The 23,468-nt window shown below is 40.3% G+C and overlaps 3 protein-coding genes across 5 annotated transcripts; 1 reads left to right on the top strand and 2 right to left on the bottom strand.

The window, feature by feature from the left end:
• Positions 1-199: 199 nt before the first annotated feature.
• adka (adenosine kinase a) lies at positions 200-9,860 on the top strand. Of its 3 annotated transcripts, XM_086168857.1 has the most exons (12): positions 200-362; positions 686-911; positions 2,830-2,904; positions 4,037-4,090; positions 5,798-5,876; positions 6,316-6,488; positions 6,596-6,704; positions 6,796-6,966; positions 7,058-7,093; positions 7,200-7,314; positions 7,427-7,513; positions 7,628-9,860. In XM_086168857.1, the coding sequence occupies exons 2-12, from the start codon at positions 802-804 to the stop codon at positions 7,750-7,752; spliced, it is 1,134 nt and encodes a 377-aa protein (XP_086024983.1). In that variant the 5' UTR covers positions 200-362; positions 686-801; the 3' UTR covers positions 7,753-9,860. The 3 variants fall into 3 exon arrangements, with proteins under 3 accessions (XP_086024983.1, XP_086025001.1, XP_086024991.1); XM_086168875.1 differs by lacking the exon at positions 686-911; XM_086168865.1 differs by lacking the exons at positions 200-362; positions 686-911 and adding an exon at positions 1,569-1,803.
• LOC147236438 (dual specificity phosphatase 29-like) lies at positions 9,688-12,974 on the bottom strand. The gene is made up of 4 exons (XM_086168885.1): positions 12,848-12,974; positions 12,224-12,411; positions 10,975-11,198; positions 9,688-10,193 (listed from the first exon to the last, which is right to left on the bottom strand). Exons 2-4 carry the CDS (start codon positions 12,400-12,402, stop codon positions 9,976-9,978), a joined length of 621 nt encoding a protein of 206 aa, XP_086025011.1. The 5' UTR covers positions 12,403-12,411; positions 12,848-12,974; the 3' UTR covers positions 9,688-9,975.
• Positions 12,975-21,495: 8,521 nt separating this feature from the next.
• LOC147236437 (dual specificity protein phosphatase 13A-like) lies at positions 21,496-23,026 on the bottom strand. Its single transcript, XM_086161762.1, has 3 exons — positions 22,810-23,026; positions 22,489-22,706; positions 21,496-22,398 (listed from the first exon to the last, which is right to left on the bottom strand). The coding sequence occupies exons 1-3, from the start codon at positions 22,968-22,970 to the stop codon at positions 22,187-22,189; spliced, it is 591 nt and encodes a 196-aa protein (XP_086017888.1). The 5' UTR covers positions 22,971-23,026; the 3' UTR covers positions 21,496-22,186.
• Positions 23,027-23,468: the final 442 nt, after the last annotated feature.

The raw sequence follows: 23,468 nt of genomic DNA, 5'->3' as shown, positions 1-23,468 counted from the left end.
ACACACCACAAATTCAGTGGGTGGAATTCTGAAAGTTCAAGTTATTTTTATAAAGTTTTATTACTATTTTAAATTACTATTTACCCTTGAAGACAGTGAAATTTGGTATTTTTAAGTCAAAGTTCTAACATTTCAGTCAGGCAAAATCTATAGACAGCTAATTCCTATCAGCTCGCAGAAACTATGGGATGTTGTGCCCTGAGTGCCATCTCAAAGGTCTTTACATGCTGTTCTTTTACGATTTAGTTTAACACATTTTTAACTGCCACACATTTATTCCTCGTAGAATTGTTTACACCCCATTCCACTAAGTCCAGTAGTAGCTTCTTTCAAAGAGATGGTTAATCGAATGACGGCTGCTGGTGAGTTACGACAATAATAACATCAACTACTTCCCACAACAGTTTAATGGTATGGGTAGTGTGTTGACAACAGCATAGCGTAAAGTGCAAATTTCATGAGTGTGCAATGTGAAACAGCCTTCATATAAACACATATATTGTGTTTGACTTGTATTAAAGTATGAAAGTGACCCCCTTCGGTTCAACTTAAATATAGCAGTTCCCAAGAACGTCACTACGTTGCTTAGAAATAATAAATGTCGATACTAAATCAATTGGTTCTGATTTTATATTAACAATGTACAATCACGGGCCAATTCGTGTGTGTGTGTGTGTGTGTGTAGGGGGTGGGTAGTCGATTGGGGACGTCACGATACAGCCGCTCCTGAAAGCCCTTGATCAGGGAGTGCCAAGACCCGCCACATTTCTCACCGGTAAAAGGTGAAGGCGACTTGCAACCATGGCTTCTCTAAAGCGAACCAAAGAAGGAGAACCAAAAGCAAAGAAAATCAAAGTGTCTGAGGATGAGAAGACGGCGAGTCCTACTAAAACGTCTCCGGTCAAACTAAGGTGACCTATTGTTGAAAGGCAAAACAGTTTAATCTTCCGAAGACGTTACAATCGATTGTGTGGATTCTCTGCATTAACATATAATTTCGTTTACGATTTTTCCAAAATGAGAATTGTTGCATGGAATAATGATTGTTTCAAGATAACCACGTGCACGTTTGAAGGCGTTTGATCCAGTGTGCACGCCTAACTAGCCGCACCATTGCTAAATTTATCCGAATACCCGCGCCATCCACATCTATGTAACTAACGTGCGCCAATAGCGCTTGATCTGCAGCTGCGGCTGCGGCTGCATGTTGTTTTTATTATTTAGAAATACTCGGACGTTACTCTTGTAACTTCGTAATAAGTAACTTTCATATCCCGGGCGAATCCCCCTCTTGCCGAGGACGATTATTTACTTGCTCCCAAAACTTATTAACGCGCCCTCTCGCCACGTGGTTTTGAAAATGTGACGTTTGAGCTTTTTTTTTTTGTTCTTGTTCTTTGTAAATCTGTCACGATGGGTTACCCCCTAATCCAGCTCCACGGAGATTTAATTAATGCCATCTCAGTGGCCCCCTATCATCAGCACTCCTCTCACGGTGTTGTGAAGTGTGTGTGTGTGTGTGTGTGTGTGTGTGTGTGTGTGTGTGTGTGTGTGTGTGTGTGTGAGTGTGAGTGTGTGTGTGAGTGTTAGTCTCAGTGTGTGTTGAGACTGCATACTCGCCTCTCCCCTTTGCATGAGTATCCTATCCACGCTGTCAGATTTCCAGTAGTAGACCAGGTCTTCATTCTGAGGCGATGGACTTTTGATTTTTTTTGTCTACATTGAGCTGGCTTTTTGTTATTTCAACAAGTCTGTAGGTATCTGTAGTGCACACAGAGAAAGTCTCACCATGTCTTTGCTGAGGTAAGGCTATTTGGCTATCTTGATTAATTAAGATCTAAAGGGAGGGATGTAGCTTTGTGAAATTGGCTGCACATACCCCTTATTCATTACATTTTATGTAGGAAAAAATTATGCGCTGCTTTTGGAGAAGGGAGTAGCAGAAAAGAGAAAGAAGAGAAAACCCATCTCCTTGACACGTATTAGTGGAGAAATGGCTGCTGAACGGAAAATGTTTTGTCGCTCAATTATGGGAGCGTGGCATCTGTTGGATATTTGACCAAAGAATCCGGTTTCTTTTCATACTGAACGGCACAGGTAGTAATAAAGAAAACCAGGCCCGGATCTCAGACAATCTTAATCTTTGTGTTTTTGTTGTAATAATTCAAAGATTGTTTTGGCGTTGTTGCAGAGAAATCAGTTTTTCCAGACATTTGACAAAATAGCTTACTGATTATACAAGTTCTTTGTTACATGGACACAAAATTAGCAGCTTTCTTGAGCTTACTGCTGGGTATTGTAGTCGTAATAGTAGTGTGCTACATGGAAATTGTTTTTGGCAAAACAAGACTCCATTATTGTTGGATATTCAAGCCCTGTATGTTGCTGTTGCCCCAGGAAAGAATACTGCACAAGCACAGGCTGCTGCTGTCCTGATATTGCCTTGCTGCAAATGTTATAACGTGATTATGTGCATGATTTGCTGGGTCTTCTCTTCAACTACATTCATATAAAGGTTATAGCGTCCATGGTCCTGGACTGTTTGTCCCAGAAAGGCACTGTTTTCCTCTTTTCAGTCAAAAACAAGGTTTTTTTTTATTCATGTGATTAAAGTCACATGGTTAACAAAGTGCAAACAGTCAGATAAGTAGCATACTAAGAAGAGAGCAAACTTTTCTTTTTAAATGAAGTAAATGAATATTACGGACTACCCAGTACAAGTTCGCCGGGGTGTCAGTAAAAAAGAATTATACTTGATGCTGCACTGAGTCACTTTTTCCAATGGGCATGGTACTTATGTGTTTTTATGAATCTTTCCCTCTGTTTCAGCCCAAATTTACTCTTTGGAATGGGAAATCCCCTACTGGACATCAGCGCTGTGGTGGATAAAGACTTCTTGGAACGGTAAGTTAAAGAATATTATCAATGAGATTAATTTCTTGCTATTTCACTTGTCCACTACTTTGGGATGTTTCTGAATGATTCAAAGTAGTTATATTCCAAGCCCCTACAAAGATTGAAATTTCCGTATTTTGCTCTTAAATGTTAATACTCCGACTGATAAACCCATACAATAAAATAAATGTACTTGTAAACAACACGGAGTATGATAACATACATTTTCTTCCTTAAAATCTAGACAAGAGCAAGTGACACAGACAATTTTGGGTCAGATAGGGCACCCACATGAAAGCTCATGCTTTGGAAAACAGGTTTGGGAATGAAATTTAATAAAGGAAATTAATTGTGAAAGGGTTAGGAGTAAGAAAGAGCTGTAAGTCCAGCAGATTTGTTAGAATAATAGTAATCACAAGTATCTTACCGATATTACAGTGAGATGCTGTCTATTTAGGTGTTAAAGCTGCCAGTTTTGTCTCCTTTCATACACCAATGATTAGATTTTAGCAGGTTGATGAAATATGTTTTGAGTGAACAGGGCTTAACGTCCCCCCTCTCTTAAAAAATAATTGATCATATTTTATTTATCTGTGCAACACTTTACAGGTTATTCTCAGTTTATTTAATGATTTGGCTTACTTTGTAATTATTTGAAATAGCAAGTCACTGCCAACTCCGAGTGACTTTTCTGCATGTCCAAGCTTTGTCACAATGAAGTGACCAGGGCAAAGGACACCTCCAGACTCCAGTTCAAAGTCCACTCTCAAATGCCCTGCATTAACTCCTGGATTAGAGTTAAAAAAAAGCCTAATTCAATCTCACACAGAAGAAATCGGGAATAAAACTTCCACAAGAGCCTGTTTTTAGCACTTGGAAGAAACCGGAGTCATTTTTGCACTGTGACCAACGTACAAATTAGGATTGTGTCGATGTCGAAACAGATGGCTATGTTGAATTTCTGAAAGCCAGGTGGAGTGATTCAACGTTTCCATGATTTAATAATGGCCTCATCTACATTTGAAAACAAAATACTATGACAGAGGAAACCAAACTTTACAAAATACTATTCAGGTTTTTCGCATATTGTCCCGGCCCTCAGTGTTTTTTCATATCCTGTTTTGTTGTCTTTGATCTGCAGGTACGCCCTGAAGCCAAATGACCAGATCCTGGCCGAGGATAAACACAAAGAACTGTTAGTATCTCTTATATTGCCTCAGCTCTGCCTGTGGGGAAAAGTGCTTAAACACGGGTTCAGCACGTCATGTAACAGAGTAAGCCGAAAGCTCCTGCGCCTACATTCATACTTAGCTTGTTCATCTCTGGTCTGGAGTGCGCCAGTCAAAACAGGCCACAAAGTACCACAATTGACCTCCGTTCCTTCAAAGGAAACCAATGACAGAACAGCACTAAGAGTCAGTCTCAACCAATAGAAAACCAGGATTCTTCACCTCCCTGTCCATCTGTTGCGAGAACCAGAAAGCAAACATTTAACAGAAGTAGATAAGACTGTGTGTGACTTTTATTTACTAATGTGCACTGAATCACTATTCTAAGGTAGGGATAAACTTGTGAATAGAACTGGTGTAACAATGAAAGTTTTAAATTTTCCTTCTCAGTCATATCAGTTATGATTAATTTTCAAGTCATCTGTTGCCTCTGGAGATGAGTTGATAGATGACTAGTTGGTGAGGAACTGATCTCATTTCAAATTTGCGAAGGATTACATTTGTTGTAAATGCTCCAATTGACACAGCAAAGTTTCCCAGACCTTACCCTAAATTTCATGTTTCTTTTGAAGAAAACTAAAGAGATGTTCTGTGTCATCACAAGCTTAACCTAAAGACTGGTTGTGACATTCCAAGTCATGATACGACTCACAAGAATAGTAAAAGTATTTCCAAATTAACTTGTTGAACAAGGGTGGTTCCTAATCTCATTTGATAACAATCTTGAAAACTGTCAGACAGGTTTACATTGGAAATGGTGCAAATGATAAATGATCTATCTACAATTCCCCTCAGGAATACAGTTAGGCCAGTACAGGTTTCAGGTCTCATTTGTATTTTTTTCTCTCTCTTTTTTTTGTTTCAAATGAGCCTGTTTTATGTATCACTTCCCAGTAGCTTGCAGGAAATATATGCCTATAGTTTGTGGGCTGTGAGAAGCTCACATCGCCCCACGTGGAGTATATGGACCACGTGTGTTGTAGCTGAAAGGAAATAACGGGCTTTCCTTTATAAACTTCCTTGATATATTCATTAAGAAGTCTTACAAGGTTCTTAGGATTAAATAGAATTTATGATTAGCCATAGTTCAAGATTTGTAACTGCTATCGGTAACAACATGCAATAAAAAGCCGGAAAAAAAAACAAGCAAGCAAGTAAAATGTCTTTTCAATGGACCCACAGACATTGAGAGACAGAGACTCAGCAGTTCATGACTCCTTTCAACAGCATGCACACCCTGGCTCTTGTTTGTAACACAGGGCACCTGTGATGCTTAGAATCACTGCGACAGTGTAGAGTATGTGATGCTCATCGTAAGGGACATACTCCTCAGCTCTGAGTATCTGTTGGAAGCTGAAACATGGAGTGTCTTTTGCTTCTTTAGCCAGTGGTAGGCAGTGAAGCGTATGCGCTCCTGTAGGCATGTGGTTGATTTGGTGTGACGTAAGACTGCAGGTACTGGCATCTAAGACTGCTTTTGAATGGAGAATAAGTGTCATGAATTGTGGCTTTTAATCAGGATTTGTAGGTTATTCATCACTGCAAGAGGATACCAGTGATCTAAGTATAGTGTGAGGGTGGGAAAAATGTAAACTGATTTTGGGTTAAAAAAAAAAAGTCCTGATTAGGAATTTAGCTGTTCGGATGACATTCAGGTTTGTTTTTGTTGGTAGGTTTGAGGAGCTGGTGAAGAAGTTTAAAGTGGAATACCATGCAGGGGGAGCCACACAAAACTCCATAAAGATTGCTCAGGTCAGTTTTGTACATCACAAATTCATCATCATCTGGGTGTTAGGAGTCCTGGTAGTGATAGGTGATTTTTCATATCATGCAGCACTTGCTGTTATTACATGTCATGATTGGCATGAATACAAGCAATGAATGAAAAAATTATAATTCAATTTATCTCCAAAAAATTATATTATAAATCAAGAAATGAGCTAAATTTTGGCCTGATATTGGTAAGCAGTCACAAAATAAGACAAAAGAAAATCTAAAAAATAAGAACATTTGCAAATACATGAAATTATATTGTGCTGTATTCCACATTATTTATTTATATTAAAGTCAAAATTTTATCCTGTTTTTTTATTTATTTTTTTAAATTCATTATAAAACATTATCATTCAATTAGATTTTTTTTTAACCCCATATACCTGTCTTCTCATTAATTTGTATTTACTTTCTTTAGTGGATGATCCAAGAGCCACATAAAGTGGGCACGTTCTTCGGTTGCATTGGCAAAGACAAATTTGGTGAGATCCTCAAGCAGAAGGCGGAGGAATCCCATGTTGATGCCCACTACTATGAGCAGGATGAGGAGCCCACAGGGACCTGTGCTGCTTGTATCACCGGCTGTAACAGGTTTGTCATTGAAACAACAGGCATATTAGATGCTACTCAATTATTTAGCTTTTTCCTTAATAATTGTAACTGACATTAACTGACTTTCTGGTGCTGTTTCCTCTCAGGTCTCTGGTGGCTAACCTAGCTGCTGCTAACTGTTACAAGAAAGATAAGCATCTAGACTTGGAAGACAATTGGAAGCTGGTGGAAAAAGCTAACGTTTACTATATTGCCGTAAGCAGCAGATATTCAGGATTCTTTGAGTATTTAAGCCCACATTTATTCACAGGCGGAACCAAAGGTCAATATTACTGTTTGCTTCCAGGGTTTCTTCCTGACTGTCTCGGTTGAGTCCATCCTAAAAGTTGCAAAGCATGCTTCTGAAAATAACAAGCTGTTTTGTCTGAACCTCTCTGCGCCATTCATCTGCCAATTCTACAAGGACAACCTCATGAAGGTCATGCCGTATGTCGACATGCTGTTCGGCAATGAGACCGTAAGGCAGACGCCGAGTGTAATTTCCTTTTAACATATGTGTTCAATGTAAAGGTGTAGATTACTATTAAAGCACTTGTTTCATTCCACAGGAAGCTGCTACATTTGCTAAAGAGCTACAGTTTGAGGTAAATATAAGCGAATATTGCAAAATCTCTGCAAATAATCAGTGCCGTATTTCAAATATTTTTTGCATTCCTAACATGTTTTTGTGATGTGTTTTTTTGTCTGAAGACCAAAGACATCAAGGAAATTGCCAAGAAAGCACAGGCTTTGCCAAAAGTCAATACGAAGAGACAGAGAATTGTAGTTTTGACCCAGGGAAAGGATGAAACAATTATGGCTCAAAGTAAGATCGTATTTCTTTCCTTTCATTACTTATTTCAGTCTTTCCTGTCATTCCTGTCCTGTTGAAATTTGTTTATATAATTTTTTTTGTGCGCGTGTGTGTGTGTGCTCAGGTGACAAGGTTGAGAGTTTTGCCATTCTCCCAATTGATCCTGAGAACATTGTGGACACAAATGGTGCAGGTGATGCCTTTGTAGGAGGTACGGTCTTTGTGTGTTGTTGGTATTTCATATACACAGAAATCCAAAATTTGCTTGCCGTCACTGTTTTCCCAAGACCTGGATTTAAATTTTTTTTTTCTCCTTGTGATGCAGGTTTCCTGTCCGAGCTAGTCCAGTCCAAACCGCTGTGTCAGTGTGTAAAAGCGGCTCACTATGCTGCCAACGTCATCATCCAACGGCCAGGCTGCACCTTCCCAGAAAAGCCCAACTTCAACTGAGGAAATTTTCTTCAGGCTGAAATTTAAGTCTCCCTGTGTCTGTACCCCTCCATCCCCCTTTTTAAAATCAACAAGGTTCAAGATTCAGTGTTAACTGTCACATGTACTGTGAAGAAACCTGTTTCCCAGTACAGTACAATTCCTACTTTGCTGTCCCCAGTGCATTTGGATATGTGCTGATAGGAAGAGTGTAAACATCATTATACATATGGTTATCGATCTGAATATGAATAATTCGTCCAAAATGTGTTTGAATCCTCACCGTCCAGTTCAAAGAAGCATTTCCAATGATAGTTTGGTGCCTTCAAATAGTCATGCCTGTCTCTGTATTGCCCACATGGTGGTGCCAGTGTATTGTACCGTTTTACACCAGCCATTTTTGGCTCTTTTACTTGAAATACAAACGCACTCATCTTCTCACTCATTGGCCCATGGGGGTCGTTACTAACCGATGCTGCCGCGTGTTATTGGTATTTTTAGATGTTTAAACGTTTTTCTCAACTTGTCCAAATGACAAGTTGAGTAAAGTGTTTAAACATCTAGCTCCCAAATACTTCACCATGGTCTCCAGAGAAGCCGGCCTTTAACCCTTCAAGACTGTTTGGACCCAGGGCAGTTTAAACCCCTATATTTGAAAAGTACATATTCAATCTGTAGGTAACTGGCAATACGATGACACCATCACAATCACCAGTGCCCTGTTGTCATCATTCCACAAGTACTCTGTGCTCCCAGGTCTTATAGCCTCCCTTATTCAATGAACAATACTGTTAAGTTTCATTACTACATTCTGCCCAGTAGACACTTTTGTGGTGATTTTGTCTCCAGAAGCACATTTTACATGACACTGAAACTGACATGGTCACAGCAGGCCTCGCCACATGCTGTCATGGCATGGTGTTTGTGACCTTTGAGAATTTTAAAATTGTAACTGGATGCGATGATATCATTTCATGAAAAGTAATCCTCTTTGGCTTTTTCACCATTTCACTGCATTTGAAGCCCATCAGCTCCAGTCTTCTCTTCATTTCTCTGGAGACAAAATCAGTGCATAAGAAGCTACTTCTAAACTGGTCGATGCACAGATGGTAAAAAAGTGAACTGTAAGAGATGTTTTAAGAGTGCATCGAAATTTGCGGTAATTGTTGATTTTAGACTTGTTCATTTTTTCTGGTTTTGATTGTCATTGTTTTGGTTTTAACTAAACAGGCCAGTTGTGAAACAAAATGTTTAGGATCAGTTTTTTTTTTTTTTCCCCCTCTACCCACCAGGCCTTCTGATATATGTCAAGTTTGGCCTCCCCTATCCTAATGATAGGCCCCATCATTCACAAGTTTGTGAGAATGTTTTTGTGATGAGTGCCTTTTTGATTCAAAATGTTTATAGTTTATAGACGGTGGTCTCCAGGTTATATTGTTCTACATGGCTCTTTGCCTGGAAAAATAGGGAAATGATAGGCACATGGTGTTATGTAAGAAATAAAAGGTAAAAACAGTTAAAAAAATGCTTGCTCATACAGCATTTCTTTTGGGAAAAATATGAAGTAATTATCTCTATGAGAGTTATCAGTCATCTATCATGGTGAATCGTCAAATTTTGTTGTTGCAATTGGACTTTTTTTTTCTTGAAGGCAAGAGGTGAAATGTCATTTGGCAGGTCAAATTTGACAATAATTTACACGCTTATACTTTTAAAATAGTGTGACAGTGGATACCAGTGGGCATTCTAATTTAATTTTTCACTGTCTTAGTTTTGTAGCCTTTTAGGTCCTTGAAGACAGCTTCAGTTTTAATATTAGCTGAAAAAGGTATTAATAGAAAATATAAACAGTGTTGCAAATGGTAATCATTATATTTCTGTCTTTCATTGAGTTATGAACTTCAAATGCTTGAATTTACCTGTAAATGTTAACCAGGAAAAAAGGATCTTACAGGGTTGGGAGAATTCTTTTTACTTTGTATGATTGGTAGCAATGAAATGCAGCAGATTATCCCTCCATAAAATCATATCGTCCAGTACACCAAAAAGCCTTATGTGACCCTTTCTCTGCTTGTTTTCTTCACCATGCCTAAAAGTTACAAATAAATCATTTAAAGGTATTTTTTCTGCAGCTTGTCTTACTGGGTTATTTCTTTACAACTTAAGACATGTTTCATATCTAGTGTCCTTTTTAAGATAACAGAATCAAAAAACTTTGGTAAGGTATCACCACATTACACACTGTTAGTCTTGTGCACCTCTTTGTTTCAGCCTATCCTCTTGCAGTGTGATATCCAGAGCTCGGAGCTGCTTCAAGAAACCGTGATTTGGCAGGATGCATCGCCGCTCTCGGACATGCTTGATAGCATCCACCACACTAAGACTATGCATCATCATTAGGTATGCCAAGACCAAGGTTGCTGACCTGCTCCGACCCATAACACAGTGTACCAGCACCTTGTCTGCAGCAAAAAGAGAAAATACACAATAAGGAATTGAATGGCAAAACGATTTCAGTGATTTTGCCTCTGTATCAAAGCACAATTTATAATGAAGCAAGGAGTTGGCAAAAAATGCCTCCATGAATATAAAAAGGAACAGTAACAAGGTGCAAGAGTGGTAACACTCATAGTCACATCATTAGAGTGAATTTTATGAATAAACATCCTTTAAAGGAAGATGAAAAAAGTAAGCAATGTATCATAGCGTTTATCTGCAATTCTAACCTGATTAATAGTATTTAGTGATAATTTGACATCTAACAGAATAAGACGATAACTTAAGTAGTCTATAGTGTTAGTGGAGTTATCACACAAAACCGAGTGTAAAAACAAAGTCCATCACAATCAGTTGACCCCACTGTAAGCAAAAGTGAAGCGTAAGATCACAGACACAGCCACTTAAGGTGTTTGCATGTAAAGCCTGGCAAAGCCTGTGAGCGAAATACACTTTATTTAAAATAAAAAGACAATTTCTTGGTATTTTGTGCAATTGATAACTTTGAAATGTTGGTGCAATAGTCTTAAGTGGGGAAACAGGTTAAAGTTTACTGCAATCACATACAGATGGCCTCATTTCAAGTCCATTGCAGTGTTTCTCACATGCCAAATTCGAACAGCTGTGTTGCTGTCCAATACTGACTCATAGTTATTGTTCAAAAATATACATTTTCCAACTAATTACGTCCAGGTATAAGTTCTTTTGTTCTTATGTTGCTATCAATTAATTTTCACTCAGACTCACTCTGTGGATGACTCAGGGCCGTGTGAATGAACTGAGCTGCAGGGCAGAAGTATTGGGAGATGTTGAAAGTGGGTTTGTCATCAGCCTCCACCCCATAATACTGGATGTCCATATCACTGTAGTAATCTGCACCAGTCAGCACATTATTCCACTTTCCCTCTGCTGCATTCAGGACATGTGTGATACCCAGGTCCTTCAGGCCATGGCGCTCCAGGGCTGTCTTCCTATTTTACACACACACAATCAAGATTTTACTGTCATATATGTTGGAAGAATATAGTGATTCAGATAATGTAATGAAATTCTAACTTTGTACACTCTTTGTACCCTTTACACCAGACAAATAGCAAAAGAGACAATTACAGACAATAATACTAAACAATACAATAACACGGTAGCAGCAGCAGAATGGGAGAAAGTTTACAGAGACGTACTAAAAAAACATTACAAGCAAGGAGTAAATTATTGCACAATAATAATTTAAGTAATGAATACTAACTAACAAACTGCCGTGTAAGCATTCAGTGGGGTTTTAAGTGCAGGGTGAGTTCAGGAGTCTGACAGCCTGTGGGGAAAAAGGTTTTGTGATTATCTTTGTTCTTGCTTTCAGAGTCCTGTGGTGTCTACCTGATGGCAGAAGTGTGAATAGGCTAAGTTTGAAATGTCTTTTGCGATGCAGTTGGTCATCCTGATGGCCCTTGATATGTAAATGTTCTGAGATTATGGGAAATCGCTCCAGAGATTTTCTGGGCCATTTCAATCACCCTCTTGAGGGCCTTCCTGTAAAGTACCGAGCAGCTTCTATGCCAAAGAGTGAAGGAGCTGGCCATGACACTCTCCACGTCTGTAAAAGTTGCTGAGGATTTTGGTGGACATACATTTGGGTGTACTGCTCCTTCCTCCTCCTTCAATCAATAATCATCTCCTTGTTCTTCTGTATGAAACGTAGAGATTATTATCCTGACACCCATCCTGACATCAAATCGACAAGAATTTTCATCCATTCATTGTCTATACTACCTATTCTGCACTTAGGGTCGGGGTGGGGCTTGAGCCAATCCCAGCTGTCATTTGGCGAGAGGTGGGATTCGGCCTGGACTAGTTACCTTTCATTTACAGAGCCATATAGACAAATAGTACAACCATTCGCCCATTCACATGTCTTAGCAATTTAGTCTTCAGTTGGCTTTAGATGTTTTTGGATTTGAAAGGTAACCAGAGAACCTGGAGAATATGATCATTCACTCACTCATCTCCAACGAAGATATTTTGCCACACTTGGTTCACATGTTCATATTGAGCCCCTGTGCCAGACCAGAACATTTGCTCAAGGTCCAAGGTTCCTGGTGTGATGTAGTCACTGTCTGGGTCCACCTGAATGGCTGCATAAGGGTTCTTATTTCTAGGCTTCAGGGCACAAGAAGACATGATTCTTCCCTGATAAAAAAAGGAGAAACAAATTTAATGGATTAAAAAATAAATTACAGAACCTCGGATGGTACAGATGTTTATACGGTATGGCTCTACAAATTACGATGCTCCAATTGAATTCTTTTTTTAAAATGGATGAATGCAGAACTGGTTCATAAATGCGTTGCTCTGCACATAAAATAACATCTTACACGCTTTTGCAACCATTGTAAAAATTTTATTCAATGTAATCTTTTTTAAGCTTAAAATTAAATGTGATCTCATTTAAAACTGTTCGTGTGCATCAAACTGAGTGCTGGTGAATACATTTGTATTATGATTCTTAGGATGGGCTAGATGTTGATATGATATTGACATTTACAGAGAACATTTTTTCTCAATGGCAGTTTGCTTTTGTTCAATTTATATCAGTATATTGAATTCAAGGAAAAACAAATCTTACCTCTCTCTAAGCTCAATGAAGTCTCCACAGGACAGAAAACCAACAGCTTGGGTTCTCCTCAGTGTGCATGTGTGTTTGTGCATGAGCAGAAGTCTCCTTACACTGAGAACATGAGGGCAGAAATACAGAACTGCAATTGCTCTCTCAGGCTCTGTGTGTAATGTGATATTTCAGGCAGCTGGGCATTAACACTTAACCACAGCGTGATACACACATTTGCTTTCCCACAAGATTTCCTTCAGTGATCTGAGACATATGTTGTGACAAATATGTGTTTCCATATACCCATGTGGTGACTATGTGGTGAATTGGAATACTGACTCATGTGACGCATTGCCAGTAAAATCTTTTTCTTCTTTTACTGAGAATGGGTTGCATCATCGTCATCATAACAATGTAAGTAATGTGTGGACAGGTGCAATAATACGTCAGTATTTGTGACTGTACATATATTTCTTGGAATAACACTTTTAGTATTCCCTCGTTAAATTTTCCTTTCTTTCAGTATTTAAATTTAGAATTCCTTTTTTGTAACAAATGGAGAGGAGTGGCTTAATGTTGGAGAGTAATTCTAATTCATGCTGGTCTAAGTTGAAGCCTGTAAAGAGGAGACTGAGGTTATCGTAAGAAATAACACAGATAGTGACTATTCTTTTGACGTCTGCAGAGGGGGAGACTCAGCGCGCTCTTTGGAGGCAAGATCCAGAGAATCCCACTGAGTTCCTCCTTGCCCGGCCTTTTAATGTTTGAGTGTGTTTATTTACATACCAACTTTCATTGGATAATACAGGTCATGCATAGTCATGCAGGAGTGAGGTCAGCTCATACTACACCTTTGCATAGTTTTTTCATACGGTTCCTTTGCGCTTTGTGATATTTTGTCCAGGTTTGATATGCTCAGGGAGGGTAGGTTCCTGTTCAAGGACAACTGTGCTCAGAAACAAAAAATATGCTCAGGGAGGATACGTTCCTGTTCAAGGATGGCTGTGCTCAAAGATGGAACACATGTCTGGTTGTCATCTTATTAATTGAATAATTGAAATAACATAAATATAGAGAGAAAGCTCTTACATTTAATGTCAGTTTTTTTGAAAATTTTAAAAACACGGGTTCCCTTTGGCTCATCTCCACCTTCTCTGTTACCCCTACAGCACACCATACCACTGTCTCACAGCTAGCATACATGTCCTGCACCCGTTTAACAAACTTCTCTGCCACTCCAGACTTCCTCATACAATACCAGAGCTCCTCTCTTGGCACCCTGTCATATGCTTTTTCTAGGTCTACAAAAACACAATGCAGCTCCCTCTGGCCTTCTCTGTTCTTCTCTATAAGCATCCTTAAAGCAAATGCTGCATCTTTAGTACTCATTCTAGGCATGAAGCCATACTGCCGTTTCAAATCCTGACTTCTGCTCTGTCTAGTTTCCACAACCCTTTCCCATAACTTCATTGTATGGCTCATCAACTTTATACCTCTATAATTGACGCAATTCAGCACACCCCTTTATTCTTAAAAATAGGCACCATCACACTTTGTCTCCATTCTCCAGGCATCTTCTCACTCTCTAAGATCCTGTTGAATAATCGAGTCAGAAAATCTACTGCTGCCCCTCCTAGACACTTCCACACTTCCCCCAGGTTTATCATCAAGACTTCTCCACTCTTCATTCTCTTCAATGCCTTCCTCACTTCACTTTTACTACTTTGTGCTACTTTGTCATCTGCAATAGTCACCTCTTCTACCCTTACCTCTCTTTCATTTTCCCCATTCATCAGTTCTTCAAGGTACTAATATAGGGCTACTAAAATGTAGTAATATAGGGATTACATATAGATGGCGCACTACACTGCCTGGAGAATAGTGATCAACTAGGTTCTTCTACTGCACTTTTTTTCCCTCTTCAGCCCCTGCTTTGAATATGGATTAATGAGCTCCTTGCTCTGGAATTGAAAAAAGATAAAGAATACTTTAAAACCTATTATTTTCCATCCACTTAATCATATTGAGAAGTCACGATCGTTTTTTTGATCAGCAACGGATTCTGATCCAGGATGGTGAGTCCAGCCCAGTTAAGACTGAGCACAATCAAGAAGGGGATGTGATCAGCCGTGTGGTTTCCTCAGAGGAACCTGATATTGGATCACTTTGACATCAGATAAGACACCAAATAAGAGTACTCTCACTGACTCAACTCAGTCATTGGATAATACAATTTTTTTATTTTTTTTTGGGGGGGGGGGGCACAGGTTGGATTTTTTTTTTTTGGACTATGGACTGCATTATTTTTGTTATTGCTTTGAGGACTTCTTTTTCATGTTCATTTAGTCAATGACTGTGTTTTCTGTTCAATCATTTTTACAGGTCTCAATTACTTTTGTAAGCCATACCTCTCTCCCGTGCCTAGGTAGATGTTTAGTGATTACAGGTCCAAGTAAACAAGCGCTACATACTGTATGTATTTATGTATATATGACTTCTTTGGAAAATGCACTCCAAAAATAGACGTTGAAGCACTGATGTCCAGGTTCTAATTTAACAATATATATCTAAGTTTTATTTTGTTTGACCTGTGATTATATCAATGACCAAAATCAGTGGCGCAAGGGGAAGACATTAGACAAATACTGTTTACAATTTCAACAAAAAAGATATTGGTATTCATTATTATCAGTATCTTGAATTGACAGCTTTATATGATTTTATTACACGTTCACTTTTCTGCTGTAGTGCCCTGTCAAAAGAGAGAGCTCTGTTGTTAAAAAAGTGGACAAAAATGACCAGAAGTTTACTTGAATATGAAACTTTCACATCGTAGAATACCACTTCAAGATTACTTAGCCACACTAATCAGACCAACTGCCGTATTCAGAATATAAATAACACCCACAGACAAAAGCGTTGGTTTCTCCTGTGCCACTGACCTTTCAAAGTAAAGCTTGTATAGATCAGGTCTCTGTAACACCCTTCACAAAAAGGTTATCATTTATGTCCTCAATCATTACAAAGATTTAGCCAGACTTGACTGAAAGAATGTCAATGTTTTCATCTATTTTTCCAAAAGGCCCTGCCTCAGCTCTGTCAGAGACGGTGTGCTATGCAATCCCTATAGTAAGAAAGGTGTGTGTGAATGGAAAATCATGTGCATGTGTGTATGTTCTCTAATAGGTGTAAACACATAGTTCATTCTGCCTAGGCTATGGAGCTGTTGTAGGAAGCCTGGGTAGGGAAAGATGTTGCTGTGTGGCCTGCCAGCTGCCACTGCCTCCTGCAGCCAAGGACCCTCAAAAAACATCGGGAAGACATGCCTCAGCACTATTGTATCGTCCTGGTGGATAGAAAAGTTGAATAGGGACAACATACACTGCATCATCCACTTCAACCCAATAATGGTCTACTGACATGTCTTGGCAGATGTGTTTGACAGTCTCAAAGTAGAAACTAGGTCCTCATCGGGCAGTTTGGAGATCATGAGCGGCATTTACAATGTGGGTGATTCTTAAATTATAGACAGTCACCTAATCACAAGCAACAACCTTGAAATGTAAACATCATATTGCAGGAAAAGGATATTCATAATGATTCTATGCATTTTTGTGAATGGACTTACTCATTACTTGCAAACAGATTTGGCCAGACTTAATAGAACTGTCGGCCTCTGAAAAAGAGGGAGGATCATCGTGGATCCCTGCAATATATATATAAATATATATATATTCTTCTTCTTCTTCTTCTTCTTCTTTCGGCTTTTCCCGTTAGGGGTCGCCACAGCGAGTCAACTTTCTCCATCTAACCCTATTCTCTGTATCTTCCTCTCTCACACCAGCTACTTTCATATCCTCTCTCACTACGTCCATAAATCTTCTCTTTGGTCTTCCTCGAGACCTCTTGCCTGGCAGCTCCAATTCCAGCATCCGTCTACCAATATATTCACTATCTCTTCTCTGTACATGACCGAACCATCTCAGTCTGGCTTCTCTGACCTTCTCTCCAAAACATCGAACATGTGCCGTCCCTCTGATAGATTCATTCCTGATCCTATCCATCCTGGTCACTCCCAAAGAGAACCTCAACATCTTCATCTCTGCAACCTCTAGTTCTGCCTGCTGTCTTTTGGTCATTGTAACAGTTTCTAGTCCATACATCATCGCTGGTCTCACCACTGTCTTGTACACCTTTCCTTTTATTCTGGCCGATAGTCTTCTATCACATAGTACCCCTGACACTTTTCTCCACCCATTCCAACCTGCTTGGACCCGTCTCTTCACCTCTTTTCCGCACTCTCCGTTGCTCTGGACTGTTGACCCTAAGTACCTGAAATCCTCCAGCTTCTTGATCTCCATTCCCTGTAGCCTCACCGCTCCACCCGAGTTCCTCTCATTCACACACATATATTCTGTCTTGCTGCGACTAACTTTCATTCCTCTCCTTTCCAGAGCATACCTCCACCTCTCTAGATTTTCCTCTACCTGTTGTCTGCTCTCACTACAGATCACAATGTCATCCGCAAACATCATGGTCCATGGGGATTCCTGTCTAACCTCATCTGTCAGCCTATCCATCACCATTGCAAACAAGAAGGGGCTCAGTGCTGATCCCTGATGGAGTCCCACCTCCACCTTGAACTTCTCTGTTACCCCTACAGCACACCGTACCAGTGTCTCACAGCTAGCATACATGTCCTGCACCAGTCCAACATACTTCTCTGCCACTCCAGACTTCCTCATACAATACCAGAGCTCCTCTCTTGGCACCCTGTCATATGCTTTTTCTAGGTCTACAAAAACGCAGTGCAACTCCCTCTGGCCTTCTCTGTACTTTTCTATTAGCATTCTCAACGCAAATACTGCATCTGTAGTACTCTTCCTAGGCATGAAGCCATACTGCTGTTCACAAATGCTGACTTCTGCTCTCAGTCTAGTTTCCACTACTCTTTCCCATAACTTCATTGTATGGCTCATCAACTTTATCCCTCTGTAGTTGCCACAATTCTGCACATCCCCTTTATTCTTAAAAATAGGCACCATCACACTTTGTCTCCATTCTTCAGGCATCTTCTCACTCTCTAAGATCCTGTTGAATAATCTAGTCAGAAAATCTACCGCTGCCTCTCCTAGACACTTCCACACCTCCACAGGTATATCATCAGGACCAACTGCTTTTCCACTCTTCATCCTCTTCAATGCCTTCCTCACTTCACTTTTACTAATTTTTGCTACTTTGTGGTCTACAATAGTCACCTCTTCTACCCTTGCCTCTCTTTCATTTTCCACATTCATCAGTTCTTCAAAGTACTCTTTCCATCTTCCCATCACTCTTCTAGCATCTGTCAATACATTTCCCTCTCTGTCCTTTATCACCCGGACCTGTTGTACATCCTTTGCATCTTTATCTCTCTGTTTCGCCAACCTGTATAGATCATTCTCACCCTCCTTACTATCCAATCGAGCATACAAGTCATCATAAGCCCTTTGTTTTGCCTTTGCTACCTCTATCTTTACCTTTCGCCGCACCTCCCTGAACTCCTGTCTGTTCTCTTCAGTCCTCTCAGTATCCCACTTCTTCTTCGCTAACCGCTTTCTCTGTATACACTCCTGCACTTCCTCATTCCACCACCAAGTCTCCTTATCTACTTTCCTTCCAGATGACACACCAAGTACTCTTTTACCTGTCTCCCTGATAACACTAGCTGTAGTTGTCCAATCATCTGGAAGCTCACCCTGACCACCCAGACCCTTTCTCAACTCCTCCCTGAAAACCATGCAACACTCCTCCCTTTTCAGCTTCCACCATTTTGTCCTCTGCTCTGCCTTTGTCCTCTTCATCTTCCTTGTCACCAGAGTCATCCTACAAACCACCATCCTATGCTGTCTGGCTACACTCTCACCTACAACTACTTTGCAGTCACTAATCTCTTTCAGGTTACCTCGTCTATACAAGATGTAGTCTACCTGCGTGCTCCTACCTCCGCTCTTATAAGTTACCCTATGTTCCTGTTTTTTCTGGAAAAAGGTGTTCACTACAGCCATTTCCATCCTTTTTGCAAAATCTACCACCATCTGTCCCTCTGCATTCCTATCCTGGATACCAAATCTGCCCATCACTTCTTCATCCCCTCTATTGCCTTCACCAACATGTCCATTGAAGTCTGCACCAATGACCACTCTCTCATTTCTGGGAATATTCTGCATCACTTCATCTAACTCATTCCAGAACTTCTCCTTCTCTTCAGATTCACATCCCACCTGCGGGGCATAGCCACTAACAACATTGAGCATCACACCTTCGATTTCCAGTTTCAGACTCATAAGTCTATCTGACATTCTTTTCACCTCTAGGACGTTCCTAACAAACTCCTCCTTCAAGATAACTCCTACTCCATTTCTCTTCTTGTCAGTACCATAATAGTACAACTTAAAGCCTGCTCCTAAGCTTCTAGCCTTACTACCTTTCCACCTGGTCTCCTGGACACACAGTATATCCACCTTCCTTCTCTGCATCATGTCGACCAGCTCTCTACCTTTTCCTGTCATAGTCCCAACATTCAAAGTCCCTACTCTCAGTCCCAGACTCTTTCCCTTCCTCCTCTCTCTCTGCTTCCGAACACGCACTCCACCTCTTCTTCTTGTTCTTGTTCTTCGACCCACAGTAGCCCAATTTCCATTAGTACCCTGTAGGTCATCAGTACCAATGGCGGTCGTTGTTAACCCGGTCCGCGACCGATCCGGTATGGTATAGTTTTGGTTGTCTCGCATATTTGGTTTTGGCAAAAGTTTTACGCCGGATGCCCTTCCTGACGCAACCCTCTGCATTTATCCGGGCTTGGGACCGGCACAGGGAGACACTGCTCCGTGCCCCCCCAAGGCAGGCTTGGAGAGGCACGGGCCAGTGCCGCCCTGAGGCTGCATTATAAATATATATATATATATATATATATATATATATATATATATATATATATATATATATATATATATATATATATATGTGTGTGTGTGTGTGTATGCCATAGACAACACAGATGAAATGTGTAACACATGCTGATGTGATGATGTAATTTACTACAGAAATATTAATATATATTGAAATTTCCTCATTGTGGGGTTATTGGAATATTCAATTCTATGAACTTACCTCTGTTAATGGCACCGCACAAGCATGTCTGTGTCCGCTGTCAATGCTCTGTAGCCCTTTCATTATACACTCATTGCTATCAAAACATCCTGCGGGCTGCTCTCAACCACAGTAAAAAACATTTTGTAGTCATTTTTTCAACTTGCCTGAAGACATTTTTAAGGAAAATAATGTGTCCCTCCCCTGTGAATGTTAACATGTGGTTGCTTGCACACTTTCAAGTCATTTGAGAGGCTTGTACTCCAGCACCTGAAAGACCGGTATCTGCGTCCCTGGACCCTCTGCAGTTTGCATACAGCCAGCACACGGGTGTGGAGGATGCAATCATCTTCCTCACTCACAGCCCTATCCCCTCTGGAGGGTATCGGAAGCACTGTGAAAGTCACCTTCTTTGACTTCTCCAGTGCCTTGAACAGCATCCAACCCACCTTCCTCAAGGACAAGCTGCTGAGTACGCAACTTCAACCTGACATCACTGCCTGGATCCTGTGCTAATTCACAGTATGTGAATCAGTATGTATGTGTGGATGGCTGTGTTTTCGAGGCGGTGGTATGCAGCACAGATGTGCCCTAAGGTACTGTCCTGTCTCCGTTCCTCTTCACCCTCTTCAACTCTGACTTCCGGTACAATTCCGGTACATCAACAATGACGACGAGTACTACAAAGGTCTGATCGCGAGTTTTGTTGAGTGGAGCAAACAGAACCACCTCCTACTCAACATCTCCAAGACCAAGGAGGTGGCTGTGGACTTCCAGAAGAATCGGAGGCGACAGGTACCAATCACCATCCAGGGTGAAGAGGTGGAGATAGTGGACTCCTACAGGTACCTTGGTGTCCGCATTAATAGTAAATTGGACTGGTCACACAACATGCACTCTACATGAAGGGTCAGAGCAGGATGTTCTTCCTAAGGAGACTGAGGTTGTTTGGCGTCTGTAGCGGGCTCCCCAAGATCGTCTACCAGTCCATGGTAGCCAGCACACTCTTCTTTGGTATAGTGTGGCGGTGCCAGGACTGGTGAGGTCAACAGGCTCAACAAGCCGGTGAGGGAAGCTCGCTCGGTGGTGGGACTGAACCTGGACCATCTTTAATTGGTTTTATGGCAACCATAAAAACCTATCTTTAACCTAAAAACAAACAAAAATGTGCAATATCTCATTTCTGTGCAATATCCAGAAACTGTGCAATATTTCTGCCTCTATTTATATTTATATTCATGATTATTTTTGACATTATAACTGTGAAGCCTCTGTGATAAAGGAATTTCCCCTGTGGCCATAAATGAAGTTTGTCTTAACTTATCTTATCTCATCTCATCTCGTCTTATTTTATCTTATTTATCTTATCTTATCTCATCTTATCTATCTCTTATCTTATCGGGCACATTATACACCAGTGTATGTATGTGCCCCATAGAGGAGCACTTGGTTAACTGAATATTATGTTGTACTTTATGTATGAACGTGTGTCTGTCTGTATGATTCTTGATTAAGAAATCAATGAAAAGGAGAGATGCAAGGGTCCAGTTCAGTTTAGTACTTTTAATATGTCTCATTCATTCAGACAGTACATCTCATATTTATCTAGATGTCCTAGTAATAGCTTAAAATATAGTATATGTTCTAGTAATAGTACATTTTAGAGCCAGACATAACTTCCTTGTATTGCTTGGTAAAAATATCCCTTAAAATGTGAATTCCGTGTTTTCCTTGTTTCCCTCAAGATGGTAAGACAGTATTGAAAATATTTTCAATGTTATTGCTTTATACCTACATTAGTATGTGACAACAGTAAATTCACCAAAGCCCTCATAAAGCAATGTGTTATGAAGTGCACCAATCATCATTAAACTATATCAAAACTATACAATTTGCGGACTAATTCTATTTCCCTTCTGCAAGAAAGCTATATTTAATAGGCATTCCTTTATCTCATAGAGCTGTATTTACAGAGCTTGAGAAGTATGATAGTATTGAAACTGATATTTTGACATAGTACAAACTAAAAAAGTATCTCAACCTATAGCACATGACTTCCGCTGATCGTAAGATAACAGTGTCTTTGAGATGCCCTAAAAACCAACAGGGCATCGATTTCATATATAGGTTAATGTTAAAAATATGGATGCAGATGTTGTATCGCCCATGGAGAGGATCTTGTGAGATTGTTGAGAGACGTGCTGATGAACTGAAGGGAAAGTTTTGTCAGAGCAGGGGGCAGAACCTCCTTCTGAGTGCCAGCTGCGCATCAAGCTTGTGGAGTCGCATTAGGAAATTCCGATTTGGGTAAATGGCTCTTTTTTTGATCATGTGCTTTAGTGCATCAGCAAGAGAGAGATTTTGCCGCAACATCAGGTAGGCAACAACCAGACTGGCCGACCGACTCATACCCACGATGCAGTGCACCAGTACTTTCCCTGAGCATAGGAAACAAAAGTCAAGAAAGACAACAGATGAGAAAGAATAATGTGTGAATGGATGTATATCCACTACAGTATGTACTTTACCATCTTCACTCTTGAGGGCTTTATGAATGAAGTCAGCTGCAGGTTTAAAGTACTGACTGAGGTCAAACTGCTCTGAATCATCTGCTGGTATGCCGCAGTAAATACAGGTGTCGCCATAAAAACTCTGGTTACCGATACTGCCCTGTTTGGAGTGAGCTGCGTTCAGGACATGCGTGATGCCAAGCTTACATAGAGTCTTTCTATTCTGTGCAACAGCTCTGAAAGACACACACAAACACACACATGCACACACGCAAGACTCGTGAAATTGTGTTTTATAATGAGTTATTAAAAAAGTTGATAAAATTACAAGGCACTCACATGTTTCCTATGTACAGGTTTGGCCAGACCTCATCCACTGGAGTAAGCTCCAGTGTGCAGGAATCCAAGATGAGTTCAAGTTCTTTAATGAGCACCAGGTCATGTATCTGGCTGCACCCTGACATTCTCATAGACATAGACTGCTTCTCCAGGAGAACCATAACACTATCTCTGTCTGTATGTCCCCTCTGCCAGTTTGTCACACTGTGAGAGACATGAGCAGGTGGTTGTTTGAACACTGCTAGGCTCTAAAATTAGCTCCCTGTGTTAACTGTGTTCCCTTTGACCTGTTATTTAATGTTTCTGTTGCATTGATTGTTCTGGTTACTGACGCCAGCAGTGTGCATGTTGAAAGGGACCTCTTTCACCATTGAGGTCACAGCAGGCGAAGATATTATCAGTGTATTTATTCAGTAAATGGTGTAAATAGCGACAGTCTTGTGGAGTCTGAATGAGAACACTAGCTGCCAATGTCTCTTTACAAACAAGGACTATTCTGACTTTTTTTCACTTTATCATGGTCTAGTTGACTCTGCCTCTTAAGTTTCCATCCTAGAATGAGGAGCTGATGAAGGCAGCCCTTTTTTTGGAAAAAATCTAACGCTTCTGTTGGACACAGCGTATAGATGAAAGAAGACTGAGGTAATGATAAATCACCA

Source organism: Fistularia commersonii, chromosome 2, assembly GCF_037954325.1.
Source record: "Fistularia commersonii isolate RoL2024-O1a breed Wild chromosome 2, RoL_Fcom_v1.0, whole genome shotgun sequence".
Lineage (NCBI taxonomy): Eukaryota > Metazoa > Chordata > Actinopteri > Syngnathiformes > Fistulariidae > Fistularia > Fistularia commersonii.
The sequence above is the reverse complement of the archived record's forward strand: the minus strand, read 5'-3'. Positions and strand labels throughout refer to the sequence as shown.

Excerpts from the sequence above, each read along its gene's own strand:
- LOC147236437 (XM_086161762.1), bottom strand. The coding sequence starts at position 22,970 with ATGGTTCTCCTGGAGAAGCAGTCTATGTCTATGAGAATGTCAGGGTGC. Across the intron at positions 22,707-22,809 it reads AACCTGTACATAGGAAACAT|AGCTGTTGCACAGAATAGAA; the intron begins GTGAGTGCCTTG and ends TGTGTCTTTCAG. Across the intron at positions 22,399-22,488 it reads AGCCCTCAAGAGTGAAGATG|GGAAAGTACTGGTGCACTGC; the intron begins GTAAAGTACATA and ends TCCTATGCTCAG.
- LOC147236438 (XM_086168885.1), bottom strand. The coding sequence starts at position 12,402 with ATGTCTTCTTGTGCCCTGAAGCCTAGAAATAAGAACCCTTATGCAGCC. Across the intron at positions 11,199-12,223 it reads AATATCTTCGTTGGAGATGA|GAAGACAGCCCTGGAGCGCC; the intron begins GTGAGTGAATGA and ends TGTGTAAAATAG. Across the intron at positions 10,194-10,974 it reads GGCCCTGAGTCATCCACAGA|ACAAGGTGCTGGTACACTGT; the intron begins GTGAGTCTGAGT and ends TTTTTGCTGCAG.
- adka (XM_086168857.1), top strand. The coding sequence starts at position 802 with ATGGCTTCTCTAAAGCGAACCAAAGAAGGAGAACCAAAAGCAAAGAAA. Across the intron at positions 2,905-4,036 it reads GATAAAGACTTCTTGGAACG|GTACGCCCTGAAGCCAAATG; the intron begins GTAAGTTAAAGA and ends TTTGATCTGCAG. Across the intron at positions 7,514-7,627 it reads AGGTGATGCCTTTGTAGGAG|GTTTCCTGTCCGAGCTAGTC; the intron begins GTACGGTCTTTG and ends CTTGTGATGCAG.